This window comes from Notolabrus celidotus, chromosome 23 (genome assembly GCF_009762535.1).
Source record: "Notolabrus celidotus isolate fNotCel1 chromosome 23, fNotCel1.pri, whole genome shotgun sequence".
Lineage (NCBI taxonomy): Eukaryota > Metazoa > Chordata > Actinopteri > Labriformes > Labridae > Notolabrus > Notolabrus celidotus.
Genome location: NC_048294.1, coordinates 4,189,789 through 4,211,567, shown reverse-complemented (window position 1 = coordinate 4,211,567; position 21,779 = coordinate 4,189,789). Strand labels below are relative to the sequence as shown.

General features: G+C 40.9%; 1 protein-coding gene across 1 annotated transcript in view; it reads left to right on the top strand.

Moving 5' to 3' along the window:
* Positions 1–21,779, top strand: part of hdac8 (histone deacetylase 8) — a 44,331-nt gene that overhangs the window by 3,435 nt on the left and 19,117 nt on the right. The window contains exons 4-9 of the mRNA XM_034676853.1: positions 715–856; positions 941–1,053; positions 4,508–4,585; positions 4,659–4,767; positions 5,321–5,493; positions 7,771–7,865. Coding sequence (XP_034532744.1) covers positions 715–856; positions 941–1,053; positions 4,508–4,585; positions 4,659–4,767; positions 5,321–5,493; positions 7,771–7,865 — 710 coding nt within the window. The remainder of the gene's footprint in view (positions 1–714; positions 857–940; positions 1,054–4,507; positions 4,586–4,658; positions 4,768–5,320; positions 5,494–7,770; positions 7,866–21,779) is intronic.

Here is a 21,779-nt window from a genome sequence, read left to right as displayed (position 1 = left end):
TCAGCAGAGGGCGCCATAACACAAGATGATAATGTGCGTCCCATGAATACACAGCCCTGCAGAGGTTTTCAATCTACTTAAATGCATCAAAACATTGCTGTTCTTGTTTTTGTGTTTGTTTACTTTGATTTAAATGAGAGAAATATGAGATTATCTGAACCCTGAGATGACCTCCACGTCTTCTCAGCTGGGTGGGACTTCTCAAAAGTCCACATGGGTTTGTTTTTCTTGGGTGAGATTTCTCAAAGTTCATGCTTCTTGGAGGTTTACATTTCTGGCTATACACTTATCCCCAACTTCACCTTCCTTTGTTTTCATTTCCTCATCTAGCTCCCTTGTTCCTCCCCCCTTCCCCCCTCCCTGCATCCATCTTTGCTCTTCTTCTCACCCTTGACTCATCCCTTCCTGCTTTTGTTCTGCACACCTCTCTGGTTCGTGTTGCTCTAAGTGTTCCACCTTTTCCTGCTCCTCTCTGCCACCTCTCCTCTTCCAGTTTATCCTATGACACACTCTATTGTTTAGTTTCCATCGATTGAGTCCATTCTCTTTCCCCCTTTCTTCTCACACTGATTATTTGACTCCCAGCTCCTCAGTTGTCTCAAAAACAGAAACAAACTTCATGCACTGTCATTGCTGCTCCTTCACTCTCTCCATGTACCCCCGTATGGTGCACAGCAGCTCTGTTTTATGTCAGCGTTGCACCTCTGATTCCAGGTTACGACTGCCCGGTGGTGGAGGGGATATATGACTACGCAGCAGCAGTAGGGGGCGCCACACTGACAGGAGCTCAGAGTTTGAATGACCAAAAGTGTGATGTTGCCATCAACTGGGCGGGAGGGTGGCACCACGCAAAGAAGTAAGCTCCGTGATCTATATTTGTGATGGTGTGGCGTTGTCAGAGTACCAAACTTCACATCTTTTCTTCCCTCCTTTCTTAAAGAGACGAGGCGTCAGGTTTCTGTTACGTGAACGACGCCGTGTTGGGAATCCTCAGACTGCGGGAGAAATACGAGAGAGTCCTCTACGTAGACGTTGACCTTCATCATGGAGACGGTACACACACACAAACGATGACCTCAAACAACGGGCTGAATTTAGGGCCCTGTCACACCTTGAGGATTTAGCCAGCGTATGCCGGCGTATAAGAAATTTGGCGAGTACGCTGGTGTACGTCACGTAAGTTATAGGTAAGCTTTGTATAAGTTAAGAGCATGCTGGTCACACTTCGTCTGCGTTATTACGCTTTCGCCTGCTTTGCACAAGTGGACTATAGTTGGGCATAAGTAGAGTTGCAAAGGGGTGGAAAACTTCCAGTAAATTTCCAGAAAGCGTCCGGTAAAATTCCATGGGAAGTTCAGCTGGGGAATTTTGGAAACTTTCCATTGGGAATTAACTGGGAATTGAGGGTTATTGAATGGAAAGGTATCATATCTAAGCATAAATATTTGTTTTGTTATAAGCAGACATCCATCCAAAATAATACGATTAAAACAGATTTATTTTTAAGTAGAACTTGATCAAGTGTTTAATATTTTATTGAACAACAATTCTTTCATTGAAGAACAAAAACATGAATGTTGAGTTAATATTACTCATCCCCCCGACCCAACCCATTCAAAAATTAACAAAAATGCAAACCCCACAAAGTCCCATTCAAAATGTTAAATGAAAAGAGCCGCTCTCCCTCCAAAAAAGTCCCATTCAAAATGTTAAATTAAAAGAGCCCCTCTCCCTCCAACAAAGTCCCATTCAAAATGGTAAATTAAAAGAGCTGCTCTCCCTCCAAAAAAGTCCCATTCAAAATGTTAAATTAAAAGAGACGCTCTCCCTCCAACACAGTCCCATTCAAAATGTTAAATTAAAAGAGCCGCTCTCCCTCCAAAAAAGTCCCATTCAAAATGTTGAATTAAAAGAGCCCCTCTCCCTCCAACAAAGTCCCATTCAAAATGTTAAATTATAAGAGCCCCTCTCCCTCCAACAAAGTCCCATTCAAAAAGTTAAATTAAAAGAGCCCCTCTCCCTCCAACAAAGTCCCATTCAAAATGTTAAATTAAAAGAGCCCCCCTTCCATCCAACAAAGTCCCATTCAAAATGTTAAATTAAAAGAGCTGCTCTCCCTCCAAAAAAGTCCCATTCAAAATGTTAAATTAAAAGAGCCCCCCTTCCATCGAACAAAGTCCCATTCAAAATGTTAAATTAAAAGAGCCCCTCTCCCTCCAACAAAGTCCCATTCAAAATGTTAAATTAAAAGAGCCCCTCTCCCTCCAACAAAGTCCCATTCAAAATGTTAAATTAAGAGAGCCCCTCTCCATCCAAAAAAGTTCTATTCAAAATGTTAAATTAAAAGAGCCCCCCTTCCATCCAACAAAGTCCCATTCGAAATGTTAAATTAAAAGAGCTGCTCTCCCTCCAAAAAAGTCCCATTCAAAATGTTAAATTAAAAGAGCCCCCCTTCCATCCAACAAAGTCCCATTCAAAATGTTAAATTAAAAGAGCCCCCCTCTCCATCCAACAAAGTCCCATTCAAAATGTTAAATTAAAAGAGCCCCTCTCCCTCCAAAAAAGTTCCATTCAAAATGTTAAATTAAAAGAGCTGCTCTCCCTCCAAAAAAGTTCCATTGAAAATGTTAAATTAAAAGAGCCGCTCTCCCTCCAACAAAGTCCCATTCAAAATGTTAAATTAAAAGAGCTGCTCTCCATCCAAAAAAGTCCTGTTCAAAATGTTAAATTAAAAGAGCCCCTCTCCCTCCAACAAAGTCCCATTCAAAATGTTAAATTAAAAGAACTGCTCTCCCTCCAAAAAGGTCCCATTCAAAATGTTAAATTAAAAGAGCCCCCCTTCCATCCAACAAAGTTCCATTCAAAATGTTAAATTAAAAGAGCCCCTCTCCCTCCAACAAAGTCCCATTCAAAATGTTAAATTAAAAGAGCTGCTCTACCTCCAAAAAAGTCCCATTCAAAATGTTAAATTAAAAGAGCCCCTCTCCCTCCAACAAAGTCCTGTTCAAAATGTTAAATTAAAAGAGCCGCTCTCCCTTTCAAAAAAGTCCCATTCAAAATGTTAAATTTAAAAAGCCCCTCTCCATCCAAAAAAGTCCCATTCAAGATGTTAAATTAAAAGAGCCCCCCTTCCATCCAACAAAGTCCCATTCAAAATGTTAAATTTAAAGAGCTGCTCTCCCTCCAAAAAAGTCCCATTCAAAATGTTAAATTAAAAGAGCCCCTCTCCCTCCAACAAAGTCCCATTCAAAATGTTAAATTAAAAGAGCCCCTCTCCCTCCAACAAAGTCCCATTCAAAATGTTAAATTATAAGAGCCCCTCTCCATCCAAAAAAGTCCCGTTCAAAATGTTAAATTAAAAGAGCCCCTCTCCCTCCAACAAAGTCCCATTGAAAATGTTAAATTAAAAGAGCCCCTCTCCCTCCAAAAAAGTGCCATTCAAAATGTTAAATTAAAAGAGCCCCTCTCCCTCCAAAAAAGTTCCATTGAAAATGTTAAATTAAAAGAGCCCCTCTCCCTCCAACAAAGTCCCATTGAAAATGTTAAATTTATTAGCCCCCCATTGTGAAATCAGATGAAACCCTTGATTTCTACATGAAAAATGACCGTTAAAAACAAGTGTTTATAGTTTATTTGTTTCCAAAATAACAAAGTCAAAATGTTCACTATGTTTGATTCTGATATTTTAATGATGCAATGAATTGAAACAAGAAAAGCTAAAAATGACACGTCCACAATTATTAGCCCCCTGGCCCTAAGTAGTCAATAGTTCACCCTTTCTGAGCCACACCTGACAACAACCTCTTCAAGTAGTTCTTCACAAGGTCAGCACATGTCTCTTGAAGTTTTTACCCATTCTTCCAATGAAAATTGTTCCAGCTGGTCCAAAGTACATGGTTTCTGAGCATGGACATTCACTTTGAGCACCCGCCACAGATTCTCCATGGGATTGAGATCTGGGCTCTGTGCAGGCCACTCCAGGACCTTGGTTTAGGTTTCCTTTAAGAACTGTTGGACCACTTTCAACGTATGCTTTGGGTCACTGTCTTGCTGAAAGACCCAGCGCCAACCTACGCCTAGACTAAGAGCAGATATCTTCAAATTATCCCTCAAAATGTCAACATAACTTTCTTTTTTCATGACGCCATCCACCCGAACAAGGCTCCCTGTGCCTGAGGCTGCAAAACAGACCCACAGAACCTCCATGAGCCCAAACAGTTCCATCAGACCAAAAGATGGACTTCCCAAACTCATCTTTACCTTTCAAATGTTTACGTGTAAACCTGAGTCTGGCTCTGATGTGACGCTTTGAGTAAAGGGGTTCTTGGGGAAAACGCTGGCCAAATCATCAAGGTGTGACAGGACAATGAAGTTATGTTACTTCAAAAGGACCACAGTGAGACCAAAACTCAGACATCATTCTCTAAGAGTCTTGTGCACAGGTTGCAAAACATCATCATGAGGAGCACAGATGTCACACTCATGAACGCTCCTCCTCTCTCTGCAGGTGTGGAAGACGCCTTCAGCTTCACATCCAAAGTCATGACGGTCTCTCTGCACAAGTTTTCCCCTGGATTCTTCCCAGGTCTGTCTTTGCAAATGTCCAATTATCTGACTTCTTTATGAGACAGTTAAACAGAGTGTATGTGTATGTTCAGGCACGGGGGACCTCGGTGACACGGGTCTGGGTAAAGGCCGATGGTACGCCGTGAATGTCCCGCTGGAGGATGGCATCAAGGATGACAGATACTACCAGATTTTCACCAGGTATGACCAACTCATACTCACACACTCCGAGCTAAGTATAAGGAAACCCTTGCACAGCTCAGAGGAAGTTCTAAAGGGGGAGTTTCTCTCAAAGATCCCTGGGAATAAAGCTGTATTTTCCTTCTCTTGCCTGCTCCCCTCCCAGAGATCAGAAGTCAGGGTCATCCATAGAGCAGAGCCTTGGAGCTAATGCAGTCTCAGCATTTTATGAAGCACCCTCCAGCAGAGGATTGTTCCCAACATGAAGGCCTTAACTTTGGATTTTCCAGGTCAAAAAATGCAAACCAGGGGTCAAGGCGCTTATGTTTGAAATTCTAGTGTCAGTGTCTCTGTAGTGTGACGGCCAAATTCCACTGGATCTGTGTCCGGTCTGTCTCTGATCCGTCACAGCACCAGATCTGATAGGTTTCTATTCTAGGCAATGTGTTAACTTCCGCTGGATCCACTCCGATATGCAAGACTTCTATGCACGACGCATCAATCTCAACAGAGCAGATGGGAGTCAGGTTTCACCAAAACAAAATGTCTTTTTCTTTCGTGTCTCGTTTTGCAGCGTGATGCAGGAAGTGCGGGCGCAGTTCAACCCGGAGGCGATTGTCATGCAGCTGGGTGCCGACACCATGGCGGGCGACCCCATGTGCTCCTTCAATATGACGCCTGTGGGAGTGGCTAAGTGTCTGCAGTATGTCTTGGGTTGGCAGCTACCTACACTGCTGCTGGGAGGAGGTATGCTATGAGTGTGTGTTTACTATTCCTGCTGTTTGTTTTTGTGTGAACAAATATGTTGTGTTTGTTGGTGCATTTTGACCAAGAGTTCTTGGGTCTTTTAGCCTCCCAGAATAAAAACTAATGAAAGAAAGAGAAATCAAGTGAATCACAGATGGACAAACAATGACTGGGAATGGTTTTTGGAAAAATTTGACAAAAAATAAAAAAAATCATAAAAAATTTAAAAAAAATTGGAAGAAACAATTTTGAATTATAAAGTTTTGAAAAAAAATTGGAAGAAAAAAATGTGAAAAAAAAGTTTTTGAAAAAAAAAGTTTTGAAAAAAAAGTTCTGAAAAAAGTTTTGAAAAAAAAGTTTTGAAAAAAAAGTTTTGAAAAAAAAGTTTTGAAAAAAAAGTTTTGAAAAAAAAGTTTTGAATTTTTTTTTTTAATTAATGAATTTGACAAAAAAAATTGAAAAGAAAAAAAATTGTGCTCCAAATTTAGAAAAACATGAAAAAAGTGAAAATTTTGCGCCTGCGGTTAAAAACATGGAAAAAGCAATGAATGAATGGCATGAGAGGAGATAAGTGCGAGTCGCAAAGACGTTTCAACACGGCTTTAAAATCCTTTTGAACTCAAAAAGCCGTGGCAGAGATCGGCTGGTGTTTTGGTTTAAACCGCGACCCTGTTAACTGGAGACTCTCAGCTGGATGCATCCCTCATAAACGTCTTAAGAAGATCATTAAATATCTGATGAGGATATTTTGAAATCATAATAAAAAACGAAACTAGATTGCATTCCCAGGAACTCCCTCTGTGTTTCAACAGCTGTGTAAACTCCACAAACACTGACACGTTCAGCTGAAGGTCTCCAGTTTACAGGGTCACTTTTAAAACCCGAACACCGGGAGGAGAGACGCATTCACGGTGGGCTGAGAGAAGACTACTGTTACAAGCTGCTAAATCAAGAGAATCACAGCTTCTTCTTTTGAAAAGTACACACACATACAAAAAAGATAGAACAAATAAAAACTAATGAAAGAAAGAGAAATCAAGGGAATCACAGATGGACAAACAATGACTGGGAATGGTTTTTGGAAAAATTTGACAAAAAAATAAAATAAATAAAATAGAAAATTACAAAAAATGTTGAAAAAAAAATTGGAAGAAAAAAATTTGAAAAAAAGTTTTTTGAAAAAAAAGTTTTGAAAAAAAAGTTTTGAAAAAAAAGTTTTGAAAAAAAAGTTTTGAATTTTTTTTTGAAAAAAATGAATTCGACAAAAAAAAAATTGAAAAATTTATTTTTGAATAAAAAAGTTGACCCGGAGCCTGTCAAAAAAATACATTTTCCTGAAATTTGAAATTGTGCTCCAAAATTTGAAAAACATGAAAAAAGTGAAAATTTTGCGCCTGTGGTTAAAAACATGGAAAAAGCAATGAATGAATCAACACGTGAGAGGAGATAAGCGCGAGTAGCAAAGACGTTTCAACACGGCTTTAAAATCCTTTTGAACTCAAAAAGCCGTGTCATGCAAATAAAAACTAATGAAAGAAGGAGAAATCAAGTGAATCACAGATGTGTGTGATGTTATTGTGGACGGCGGGCGGAATAAAAACACTGCGGTTAATCTACCAATCAGACACGTTCAGCATTGCAGGCCCTGCAAACCAAAAGTCCCGGGACCTTTGAAAAGTACTACCCCCCAAGCAGGGGCTTTTTAGGGGGGAGATTATCTATCACTGAACTAAATTTAGACCCTGGGTCCACCGGTCGAAAAACGCCTTTTGTATGAGTGTAATGGTGCATATAAATACTCCTAAAGAAAGGTTGATGTACCAAAAACTTATTTGTGTACTCTTTTGAGATGTATTGATCCACTTAGACAATTATACACACTACACACTACTCACACACAAACACACACTGTGCTCTGTTCCAGACCCCTCAGCCCTCGGCCAGATGATAGCTCCTACTTATGTGACACAATGAAGCCATTTTACTCAACTACAATCCCACCTCTCTTTCTTTCCCTCGCTCCCTCTCTGCCCCACATACTTTCACTCTGTTTCATCCCCCTTTATTTCGTGCTTCTTGTCCTTTTATTGATTTTTTTCCTCGTGTCAAATTCTTCTCAAACTCATTTAATCGAATAAAACCATCACACACAGTTCACTTTTAAACATTTTTAGGTCTTCATCTACAACTTTGGCAGCTTGTGGTTTCAAATAAAAGACCACTCTTAAGTTGAGTCACCGCATATGTTTAATATTAAGTCTTTCTCTTTGTCATCAGGAGGTTATAACCTGGCGAACACGGCTCGTTGTTGGACCTACCTGACGGCGGCGGTGCTGGGAAAGAATCTATCCTCTGAGATACCAGACCATGAGGTATGACACACACACACACACACTCACACACTCTTTCTCTTATACCCACATTCACATATTCCCACATGAACACAAACGCGCTCATTCATCACGCCGAAATCACAGGCCGACACGGACACACACACACACATGAAAACACAAACACACACCCTTGTGTTCACTGTCTGCTGAGTCACTCCTTCTAATCAAAGATGGCCGCCTGCTTCTCAATAAAGGGGTTTGTCTTCAGGTGAGTCAGACCATGCTGCATGTGTGTGTGTGTGTGTGTGTGTGTGTGTGTGTGTGTGTGTGTGTGAGAGAGAGAGAGAGAGGGAAGGGCATGTGTGTCGTCTAACACAGAGTCCTCTCTCTCCATCTTTAGCAGCAAGGTGAATTATGGGAGTTGTGACATCCATAGGATTGGTTTCAGATTGTCTCAACGATGATCAATCTTATCTCTGCAGTCTGTGTCCCTGGAGCTTCTTTATTCCTTTGTCAAAACACCACTAAGTAAGGGATCATGCATTATTACCCGGCTGTCTTACTGATCTTCCGGTTGTGTAAGATGCTTGATTCTGATTGCTTAAAGCCCCTTTGACGACAGTTATTAACTTTCACTGACATGAGCAACACCAGAGGCAAACTGAACACACGTCATGTCAAATCAATCAGCAGAAAAGAGTTCCGGCACATTTTGCTTCAACTTAAAATACAAACACGTTGGAAAAACCACACACCTTTAAAATAAACGAGTATGGCGTTAAATCACATGACCTCGAGATCCTTGCAGGAGGAGAAGTAGAACATGCACGCAAATCGAAGAGACCATGCAGAAAAAATGACCTTTCAAGCGCAAACATATCAATCAATCAATCAATCAATCAATCATTGAATCAATCAATCAATCAATCTTTATTTGTATAGTGCCAAATCACAACAAACGTTATCTCAGGACACTTTTACAAACATAGGAGGTCTAGACCACTCTATGTCAAGTTATGAACAGAGACCCAACTTCAAGACAGGGTAAGACTCAGTCTGACCCCACCTTAATCCACCATGAGCATTACACATCGCAGTATTTAGCTAGTTACAGTGGTGAGGAAAAACTTCCTTTTAACAGGCAGAAACCTCCAGCAGGACCAGACTCATGTTAGACAGATATCATGCCTCGACCGAGTTGGATCTGGAAAGACAGATAGAGGGGAGTAAGAGAGAGAGGTGATAGTGATGAGACGAGTCGTAGAAGCTGTTGCCGCTGAAGTCCAGTACGTCCGTATCAGCTGGAGCCCAGAACGTCTGCAGCAGGAGGACGTCTACGGCAGCTCAGAGGAATCTACGAGACAAGGGAGCTCAGGGACTCCAGAAAGGTCTATGTTAGTAACTTTAATGGGACAGGCAGAGTTAAAGTAAGTGATGAAGGGGTTGGGGGGGAAGGGGGTGAGCTAGGATCCCAGTGTGTTAGTGCGCCAGTTCCCCTGGTAGTCTAGGCCTATAGCAGCATGACAAAAGCTGGTCCAAGCCTGATCCAGCTCTAACTATAAGCTTTATCAAAAAGGAAAGTTTGAAGCCTACTCTTAAAAGTGGAGAGGGTGTCTATCACTGTGTTATATCACTCACGTGCAACATTTCTCTGCTCAAATGAGCAAATTTTCATCCTGTGAGAGGAAAACTACCTTTTAGAGCGCGTGCAGAAGCAAATGTCACAACTTTGAATTGTGCTGCTATCATCACCACCGCTCATGGTTTAAGTTTCTTTGTAGAGATCGGGGACCTAAAGTTTCTCTCACCTACTCTGCTCCTTGCTAACATTGCTGGACAGGATCCAATATAAATCAATCAATCAATCAATCAATCAATCAATCAATCAATCAATCAATCAATCAATCAATCAATCAATCAATCAATCAATCAATCAATCAATCAATCAATCAATCAATCAATCAAGCTTTATTTATAGAGCACCTTTCATACAAATCAAATGCAACCCAAAGTGCTTTACTGCGATTGAAAAACAAGAAAGAAGCAGAAATGAAACAATGGCAAGACATATTAGGGGAAGATATTAAAAATAATACAAATAGTAATAATACAAATTAAAAATAGGAACAGCATAAAATAAAATAAGTAAGAGACCAATGCGCACCAAAATAAAATATGTGTAATTAAAATATGTTAAAGCATCAGAATTAAGAATAAAAAATAGTTAAAATAAATAGATATTAAAAAAGGGTAAGGATAAGAGTTAAGAAAATAAAACTAAGGCTAAAAATATCAATAAAACTGAGTAGATAAATAAAAATTAAATAAATCAATGAATAAATACATAAAATAGAATAAGATAACTAAAATAATAAAGCAACATTTAAATCAATATGACAGTAAAAGGTAAGTTATAAAATTGTTAAACCCTACATAAAAGCCAGACTGAATAAATACGTTTTTAGTTTAAGTTTAAAAGTCTCAATATCTCTATCAGATATATCTCCGGCAGGCTGAATATGAAAATGTCCGAAGCTTGCCATTTTTGGCATGCTGGCCAAAACTAGCTTTGTAGCCGCATTGGTTTGATGCTAACGGAAGCTAACGGTTCACCTTGCGGTCTATGGTGTCAACTAGCAGAAGCAAAATGTGTCTGAACTCTTTTCTGTGGATTGATTTGACATGACGTGTGATCAGTTTGTCTCTGGTGTTGCTCATGTTAGCAAAAGTTAATAACCATTGTCAAGGTTTCTTTTTTTATATCTATATATTTTGGGGCTTTTATGTTGGAGGACTCTTGGATCCAGTGATCCACAAATTATACTTTCTGACTTCTAAGTTTTCTTTAACCTTCACACTAGTTGTAACAGAATTTAAAGCTGCTGTGATGAACTTTTCATTTATATCAATTTTAGCGCCCCTTTGAGGATGAAGTGATACCTCTTATCTCTTCTTCTGTTCATGCAAAAGTAGTGCTTTCAACAAAAACCACACCCTGCTGTCTTTTAACAACCAGATGTATCACTCAACGTGATTATTTGCCATGAAAACAGCTGGAAAAAGGATGTTGCTAAAGCCAAATGTCAATCATGTGGTCTGACACCTACCCCCTCTGAGTGCTTTAAGGCATTAAAAATGATAACAGAGAAGGTATCAGTGTTGTTGTTTATGGTTTTGTTTGCTTTTGAAGGTCATAAAGAGGCATCAGGATCAGTTTCAGTCTGTTTCTCAGCTGGTGAAAAACTCCTCATAGTGCCTTTAAGTTTCTGATTAAACAAAAAGGAAATGGTTGCTTCGGATCATCCCTAATCCTGAAGTCCGCACTTACCAGCAGCATCACAAACAACATGTGGACCTCAGGTCACTGGGAATCATGTAAACACTTTAAGTGGAACTTAATCTGGTTTTTCACTGTAACCAGGTCAGAGTGTGGATGTCAACAGACGGACCCACTGAGGGAAGAGTCAGAACCCTTTTTGTCTTGATTCACTGTCCAGTGAAAGACAGAGAATGTCCCAGGAACTCCTGTTTGTCCAAGAGAGGACGTGTTGTCTTATTTTCTCATTACACTAACAAGAAAATCAAATAGAGCCATCCTCTTTCATAATAGAATCCAGTAGACCCATCTGTCCTCACGATCACACACACACACACACACACACACACACGCACACAAAACCCTTCGTACACAAAGAGTCTCTTTTTCCACCAACTGATTTTTGGACCTTGTCTTGGTCAAATGTAATGAATAGCTGTGAGTGCTTGAGTGTGTGTATATGAGTGCATGTGTGTTCCAATGTGTGTGTGTGTGTGTGTGTGTGTGTGTGTGTGTGTGTGTATTCTGAGCGTGATGAAGGTACCTCTTGTTCCTCCTTGTCAGCATCCAATGGCCCTAAATAGCCTTTGACCTCATTAAGAAGCACTCACTGAAAACAAAGCAACTATCAGTGCAGGGCAGCTGCCGCAGATGATGAAGACGAGGACACACACACACACACACACACACACACACACACACACACACACACATGTTTCTCTTGAAAATCAGAAGTGTAAGAAACAAACACACTAATGGCTTTTCTGAACTCTGAATTTAAAGTGCTTATCGGCTTCTTTCTCCAATCTTGTGGGTCATATCGATCTACTTTGGAGGTCATTTTGCACTCAAGTTTGAGCCCTGCACAACTTCACACTGTTATATATGTGTGTGTGTGTGTGTGTGTGTGTGTGTGTGTGTGTGTGTGTGTTCTTGGCCCTGTCTGTGCCCGTTGTGCTCGATAAGAGGGGCATTTATCCATGATGACCAAGCAAAGCTGGAGTTCCAGCGACACGGGGAACAAAAACTACCTTTGTGCCCTTTTCTTTCAGTGTGTGTGTGTGTGTGTGTGTGTGTGTGTGTGTGTGTGTGTGTGTGTCCACCAGTCTGCCTTACAGTAGACAAAAAACACATGAATGCACACATTCATCACAGTTAGATAATGCACAGGCCTGTTTTATAACTCTTTCTTGTTTTATAGGATGATTAATTGCTCTTGGAGTGAAGCAAACAAGTGAAGGAAACCATTTGTTAAAAAGCTGCTCTAAGAGCTGGTGTGTGATTTATTAAAAAAGCTCACGTTGAAGTCAAATACTGGTAAATAATTGTGTTTTTCCACTGTTAATTATTTTCAGGTCTAAATGATAAATCGGTACACAAAGCTTGCTGTAAGAGCAGCAGCTCTAATTAACGAAAGTCCACTAAGAGGTCTTATTTTGACCTCTTACTGTCTTTGGTTGACAAAAGCAGTCACTTTAGTTTGCAGAGCATGAGAGTTGTTGGTTTACCTTATTAAAACGGCGAAACACAAGATCAGTGTCTTCAGTTAATCAATGTCAAATGGGTTTTCAGAGTGTTGCTAACAAAAGAAGAGCTAGCACCGCCAGCCTTCAGTCCTCCCTGCAGGTTAACGTCTACATACTTATGCGAGCCAAGTAGGTTATGCCAGTTTAAACCAAGCGGCAACCTCCGTACTCAAAATATGAAGCCCATGTGGAAGTGCTAAAAACTGCAGTTCATCAAGCGTCCACTTGAGGCTGGCTGCAGAAAAAACGGAAAGCACATACACACCCATTCGAAAGAGACGATCTTTACAGCAGAAATAAACATGTTTACAGCCTGGTTCAAAAAATGAGTGTAGTCTGGATTGGCCATTTCTTGATCAGCACACACTGTATGAGTTTTGCCCATTTAAGGGCATGGCTGGTTGACTGACAGCCGGGAACCCTGTAGCTGTTTGCAAAAAGGCTCAAAGCCTGCCTCTTTACCTCACACTAGCTCCACAGAAGTTAGGTTGAGTTCAACATTTCCAATATGGCACCCGCTGACGATTGGCTTCAAACCCGGACTTCAGGACAGATGTATGACGTCACGGATACTATGTCCATTTATTATACAGTCTATGGTTTCAACCCAACACAGCCTCCATTTTTTTTAATTCAAACCAATGCCAAACTGCACTGCTTTACAAGATGCCATTTGTTGTCTGTGCTTGTTTACATCCAGGTAGTAGAGCTTTGTAGCATTGGGGAAGTAGCCCTTAAAAAAGCTAAAACCCCAGCTAGTATTAAAAATGGACGTAGTATCCGTTATGTCACCCATCTGTTTCTGAAGCGTTGTTTTGAAACCAATTGTCAGCGGGTGCCATATTGGAAACACTGAACTCAACCAAATGTCGTCCAAGCTAGGGTGAGGTAAATAGGCGGGCCTTTAGCCTTTTCACTAACAGCTACAGGGTGCCTGCCTGTCAATCAAGCCAGCCATGCCCTTATTTGGGCAAAACTTGTAAGTTTGATATGAAGTTACAGAAAAATTCACCCCCGTACAGTGTGTGCTGATAGAGAAATGAACTATTCAGACTTAAAAACAATTTGAACCCGGCTGTAAACATGTTTATTTCTGCTGTAAAGAGCGTCTTCTGTGAATGGGTGTGTATGTGGTTTCTGGTGTTTCTGCAGCCAGCCTCTAGTGGACGCGTGAGGAACTGCAGTTTTAAGCACTTCTGCATGCGCTTCATATTTTAAGACTGGACAGGTATTTTTAGCCAACAATAATAAAATATTCCTAATTTATTTAACCAACCAGTGATTATGTTTAAACACGCACATCCCTAGTTGTCAGACAATTACAACAATAGTATGAGTCTGTAGGAGGTGAAACAGGCACTTTGACTGAACACTTTTGATATGGCACCTTGTCTCCAAGAGTTATGTTGGAGCTATAACAGCCTGTTTCATGGATGTCTTCCTTTTTACCCTAATTAATGTTTAAATAAAGCCCAAATACACAGAATCACCCTTAAACTGACAAACGTCCATCAAACTGAAATAAAGAGAAAACTGAGCCTTCAATTTGTTTGGAGCATCTAAAAACAAAGACTTCTCACAGTTTGTTTTATCTGCTGGATTTCTCACTAAAATCAACCCTAACAAACTGTGAGATGGTATTTAGATGTTTGTGTTTGTTTGAAATAAAACAGCCATCATTTTTTCACGGTACCCCAGAGAGTTTAGCTTTCGCGTCCCAGACTAAATGGTTTTAAAATAGTAGGCTAAAAAACACAAACATCAATCAGACTCGGTCGGTCACATCCTACAATAGTGCTGTAATATTCCCTGATTACCAGACAAAATATTACACTGCAGATAACGCACACAATGGGCCTGCCTCTGTCACACTTGTTCGAACACAACGTCTTATAAAAACACGAGCAGGAGCACCTTTTGTAGTTTGAGATGGGAATCAAGCCGCCAGATCGAAAGTCATTAACCTTCCCTGTTGACTTGTATTGTCTGGTAGCAGTTAGCTGATCTCTTCTGACCCCTCCATTGTGTGACGGCGGCGGAGAGAATCTGCGTGTGAATCAGAGGGCAGCAACATGGGACTCTCTAAGAATAACCACAGAGGTCAAAGGTTAGTTAGTGTTACTGATTGGCCAGCCGTTGGGATTGTTTTTATAACCTACTTGGTTAGTCAGGGAAAATATTCCACTGAAAGCATTTATTTGTAATATTTTTTTGTTTACACGTTGTGCCTTTTTGACGTTTAAAGCTCGACGTAAGAGGAGCTGATGGCACAGGAAGTTTGCTTTCTGTGTTATTTTGCTTTTCCAAAAACGTCTGTGGGAACAAGAGAGGGATTTCATGTCACAACAGAAGCCACATTATTATTGGTTCATAAGTTTATTTGGAGTATCCTCCTCTGAAAGGCAAAATAGCATGACAAACATTTCTCTGGCTGACCCATGTGGTGGCATTATTGAACTTTTCATGGCAGTAAACCTCACTGATTTTGTGAGATTGAAAGCTTTAAACAAATTAGAATAAGTGGATAAATATTTGTGCCTAAAGCTGTGCTGACATCCCCGAAGCCACATGGCATGATACACAGAGTTTGAGACTGTTATCACTGCAAGGGGGTAAATGGCAGGCTCTAATAAATGGGATGGACCATTTGGGTATCTACACCGTGTTCCAAATTATTATGCAAGTTGCATTTTTGTGAATATTTAAAAAATTAAAGCCGCAAGCGGCGATGAACAGGCCCTCGCACACCTGCAGCCACCACCTCATATGAGCCACGGCCGGATGACTGTGTGAGATTTCAGGGCATTTAAAGCCCCAAAAATCAATTTCCTGTTCATGGCGAGACATGTGCATTTGATCCACCGCCTGAAAGTCTGCCACGCCCACAATTTTAGTCTGAACGGAAAGTCTCTAACAATTTTGAATCGTCAAAGTGTCTACCATAGAATGAGCCTTGTTTGGACTGAATTGGAGACAACCCTAGGAGGAGATCTCAAAAGTATGCACCCTTATTTGGGCGCCATTTTGAATTTTAAAAGCTAGGTGGCGCTCTTCCTGTTGAGTTTCGGATATGGGTGTATGAGGCTTCTTTGTGCGTCCTGATGCCATGAATATGCGTATTCATTTTCATGCATGTAGCTAAAAATAACCTCTATGGGGAGGTGTTTTTGAAAATTCTAGGTGCCGTTACTGAGCACATTTTTGAGAATTTTTTTTGCAAGACCCAAAGAATCTCAAACTTTTATGTTTGCAAAATTTTCGATTCCTGGCCGGTCGACCATTTCCTGCATGTCTTCCCCCGCTCTCTACTCCCAACATTTCCTGTCTCTCTTCAGCTGTCATATCAAATAAAGGCAAAAAGGCCAAAAAATATAACTTAAAAAAAAGGAATGCTAACATTGAATTACCATCTGTAGCATAAAGCAGCATAATGAGGTGGATAATGGCAAACAACAGCTATATGCTCAAAGCTAGCTTATCAACAAGCCATCATTTCACTTTACCATGTTTTATGCCAATAACAGTTAAGCTTGTTAGCATAACATTTCTCCATACTCTGTTGGGTCTATAATTATTGTTACTGAGTTGTGGTTCTGATGCCCTTCATGTATCATGTCAAACTCCAGTGAACTCCAGTGACTTGTCAGAATGGAGTCAGTGTTTCCATGCTCTCCACTTCAGTGACGGGAACTTAAGAAGGCATAGCTGATAAAAAAAGTGATAAAAAAAACAATAAGGACCTGGCAAACAGACTTGTCAGTTGGGCTTTCATCATAATTCACCCTTCAACAAAACAAACCCCTCCTCTCCTCAAAGTCTGTTTTCGGACATTTCCCAGCAGTTGAGTTCCTCCCGGCCGCGCTGCGCCGATAAAAACAAACCACAGATCCAAACTTCCTGCGGCTGCCCTGCTGCCTCCGCGGGCCAACACACAGACCATGTACTCACATTGTTGCTGGTGTGAATCCAGCTCATATCCTTTGTCACATACAGTACCCCCCCCCTTCCCTCCCCTCCCCTCTCTCAACTGTTCTGCTTTTTCCTGTGTCTGCTGCGTGCCCATGAAACACATATTGTATGTGCTATTAATACTCTAAAAAGGAAACTGGCACCTAGTTGTGCTTGCTGTGCAGACTCCTTTTCCCAAAACAGCCACTTATATGTTGGATCATGTTTCAGATCTCTTAAGTTATCTCAGTTTATTTCTTAATTTTAGGTAGAACACTGAAGAGGCTTTCCTCTTTTTCTTCACAGCAAAGACTCAAGTAAAGTTCTATATATGACAATCATTGATCACTACACCTGACTAATCAAAGGTGAATTTCTACAAACTGCAAACAGTGGTGGATCTTACACAAGAGATATTATCCTATGTAAGGAGATATAATGGGTTTATATATAACGTTATGTTCATCAGTGAAAGCAACCCTAATACCATTCATAAATGTATCACCATATACAGAGGTTACAAATCTAGAGTCTTGGATGTTAATGTCTTGCAAGTAGAGTCCTGTGTGTACAGTCATGTACATAGGGTGGCTTATACAGTCATATAAGTGGAGTTACATATATGGAGTCATGTAGGTAGAGTCCTGTACAGACAGTCAGGTATGTAGGGTCACTTATGAGGAGTTGCGTATACGGACTCATATACCTGGAGACATGTATATAGTGTCATATAGGCAAAGTTATGTACAAAGAGTCACGTACATGGTGTCAAGTGTGTATAGTCATGTTCGTACAGTCATGTAGGTAGAGTAACGTACATACTACTTTCAGGTATGTATGTAGAGCCAGGTTCCTGGAGTCACGTATGTCAAAGACTCACGTAAGTATGTAGAGCCACATTCATAGTCATGTATTTATGTAGAGCATGGTTCTTAGAGTCATATATGTACTTTGAGTCACGAATGCACGTAGAGTCAGGTTCATGGAGTCAAATATGTACGTAGAGTTAGTCTTGTACATAGAGCCAGGTTCGTAGAGTCACTAATCTACATAGTTAGGTTCGTGGAGTCAACTATGTACATAGAGTTACTTAAGTATAGAGCCAGGTTCGTGGAGTCAGCTATATACATAGAGCCAGGTTGGTGGAGTCATGTTTGTTCGTAGAGTTAGTCTTGTGCATAGAGTCAAGTATGTACATAGAGCTAGGTTCGTAGAGTCACTAATCTACGTAGAGCCAGATTCGTGGCGTCCCGTATACGTAGAGTCAGGTTTGTTGAGTCATGTATGTACGTAGCCCCACATAAGTTACATTTTTTGTCTCACAAGTGACTTTAGTTTGAAACATGGGGTGGGTATGGGGACACATTTGGTAGAAGTACAGAATGTCAGGTGTGTAACCAAAGGCACCACATGTCAGATATGCAACACTGTAACTCAAACATTTATTTGGGACTTTCTAAAATGCAAGAAAAAATGTGCGTATGCAGAGTTTGACAAGTCCGGGACCAGACTCTCCGGTCGTCTTAGTTGCAAATAAAAATATGTATTATTGCAGAAAATAATGATACTAGATTATAAAAAAAGAGTATACTGTAATTCAGCTCAAACATATAGCCCATTATTATCTGCTCTACATATGAGAGCAACACAAGAAAATACAAATGTGTGTCTGTCTCAGAGCCACACAGGAAGGGAGGACGTCTCTGGTCCAAGATTGGCAGCAGGGAAGCGTACCGCCTCTTTACTTCCTACTTCCTCTTTTCCTGTCTGCAGCCACTTCCCGTCCTGCCCCTCGCTGCCGTCAGGGATGTGACGGCTCCCAGAGTCAAGAGCTCAATCGCCGGAAACATCGCATCAGTACAGTGTGCGAAATTTTGACTTTGTCAAGACCAAGGGGGAAACATGTCTGTTTACAAAATGACATGGGAATTTAGATTTTTCTGTTTCCATTCATCTCTTATCAATATTAGCTGATAAAAGTCTGCTGCTGTGGATTGTTTGATTGGACCATGGCGGTGAAAGTGGTTGGTGGATGTTGGGACGTTCCAACAATGAGTTGGTTTCCTGCCTTGTTTCCTTCAGGGAGTCATGACTGTGTTGGAGTCGTGTTCGTGGCGTCTGTTTTTCTTTCAAGTTCATGGACATGCTGGATCCCGCATGATGGATGAATCATCATTCATCACTTCTTATCTCGACTCTAATATTCCTATTAGGCAAGATGTTTTTATAAACTCAGCGGCATTGTATTCATAAAACTCACACTTTGTCTTTCCAGTTCAGATCCTTTCATGTTTTATTGTTTTCCCCTTAAAAAATGAGTCAAAACAGGAGGTCAGCCTCAGGTGACGGTCCTTGAAATGAGTTTCTGTTGCTCAATTGAAGCAGGCATGTAAGGGAGAACGAGGTTGGTTGTCACACTTTTTACTTTTGATGATTGCTCACCATCAAAACATCTTTCAATAGTCATTCCTACATTAAATTGAAGCTTAATGTGTTGGCTTGAAATGTGTATCTCTCTCATTTTCCAACTCACTAACAAAGAGGCAATTAACTATCAAAGACACTCTGAAACATCAGGGGGTTGGTTGTCACACTATGGGGTTGGTTGTCACACACTATGGGGTTGGTTGTCACACATTATGGGATTGGTTGTCACACTATGGGGTTGGTTGTCACACTATGGGATTGGTTGTCACACACTATGGGGTTGGTGTCACACACTATGGGGTTGGTTGTCACACATTATGGGATTGGTTGTCACACACTATGGGGTTGGTGTCACACACTATGGGGTTGGTGTCACACACTATGGGGATGGTTGTCACACACTATGGGGTTGGTTGTCACACACTATGGGATTGGTTGTCACTAACTATGGGGTTGGTTGTCACACATTATGGGGTTGGTTGTCACACACTATGGGGTTGATTGTCACATTATGGGGTTGGTTGTCACACACTATGGGGTTGGTTGTCACACACTATGGGATTGGTTGCCACACACTATGGGGTTGGTTGTCACATTATGGGGTTGGTTGTCACACACTATGGGATTGGTTGCCACACTATGGGGTTGGTTGTCACACACTATGGGGTTGGTTGCCACACACTATGGGGTTGGTTGTCACATTATGGGGTTGGTTGTCACACACTATGGGATTGGTTGTCACACACTATGGGGTTGGTTGTCACACACTATGGGGTTGGTTGTCACACACTATGGGGTTGGTTGTCACACACTATGGACATGGTTGTCACACACTATACTAAAAAAGGCAAGAAGGCAGAACTAAATTTGAAAGTTTAATTGCACTGACAAGTGATACGCCTAAATAACTTAATGCATTTTAACATAAAATGAGCAAGGAACATGAACAGGAAACATCTTTAGGCCAACCTATATAACAACATAAATAACAAAACAAATAGGCTGAACAATAATGGCTGACTCAACTAGGCTACATGCAGTCACTGTTTGAGTTACAGTGATGGCAAATGTAGGGTCTGCGCATTCCAACTCATTTCACCATGCATGATTTTGCCAACATCGGGGTTGGTTGTTACATGTGACAACCAACCCCAACTGGATTTTTTTTGCTGGCATCAAGGCTAACAATCATCTAACAACTACTTAGCTAGCTAATACAAATCTAAACTCTAGCTTTCCCCTCACACTTTGTAAGGGTAACACTTGTTTTGTTATAAACCCATCGTTTAAAAGCCTAGAAGAAAAATACTGAGGAGCTGAATATTTACAATTTGACATGAAAAACACAAAAAGTCCTCTCACCTCAAGTTCAGCTGTCTTACTCCAGAGAAGACTATGTAGGTGAGCTCTGATCCTAATTCTGGAAATGTCCATACCCCAATTTGAGAGACAGCACCCTCTGGTGGCGAGATATAACGAGTGTGCCAACCAACCCGTGTGACAACCAACCCCGTTCTCCCCTACTGGGCCACAATGGTTTGGGACGTGTTGGGGATTATATTATACCAAACACTCCAGCGTCTGTATTCACACAAATAATGTGACGTAACTGTCGTTGTGTTGCTTAGTGTTCGACCTTTGGGGACACCAAAAATGTAATCACGTTTTTGACTCGTTCCCCTGCTTTCCTCATTTTCAAAACATAAATAGTATTCCTCGGATGACGTTCTTTAGAATTTAAACTGACATAAACCCTGACTTGATTTAGAGGTTGAAGGTTTGGAAAGTGCCCAGATGCAGAGGGTAGAGGGAGAGGGAGGCGTACGTGGGTTATGTGACTGTGATTTTGGACAACGGGTCATTTTTTTTCTCTCTCTCCTTGTTGAAAACATTTATTAGATAGCAGCTTGATAGCAGACACAGTCCATTTGTTTTCAGAGACGTTTTCCCCTCCGCTGTGCAGCTCAGCATCCTTCATAACTGGAGATCCTGCTGATGGCTGTAAAAACAAACACACACATTACTGTGCACAGATGGGCTCATGCATGCAAACACACACTTAGATGTAAATGTTCCGCCTCTCAGTCCATGCATAACACAATATGCTTACACAAACAAACACCAAATGAGTAATGAATTTGAACTTGGAAAGTAAATATGGGCTTACACTTCATTTGCTCTGCACACAGGGGCAATGCAGTAGCAACAGGCTTTAAACTTTACAAACCAACTCTTTAAAATGACCACAAACTATAAAGTAATTGAATCAAACGGGGAAAAACAGAGTGGTAATGGAAACGGAGGGCAGCGCGACATCCTGTCTGTTGGCTGCTTCGACACTTTCTGCTCCGGTGAGGTCAGCTGAACTTCTCGTGAACCAGACCTTGGTACCTCCTGTACTGCTGGCCAGTCTGACTGAGTGTTGATCCATGGGCAAGTTCCAATACTGCAACCTCAATTAATGTTGCTGTTGATACGACTGTTAACACCATTGTTACTACTTGTTCTTCCCTACATTGGCTTCCAGTTAGATTTAGGATTCATTTTAAGATTCTTGTTTTTGTGTATGGTGCTCTGCGTGGTCAGGCTCCTGAATATATCACGACCTGCTCCACCCCTACCTCACAAGTAATTCACTCAGGTCTTCTGACCAGGGCTTGCTGGTTGTCCCTCGAGCTCGTCTAAAGACAAAAGGTGACCGTGCTTTTGAAGTGGTGGCACCAACATTGTGGAACG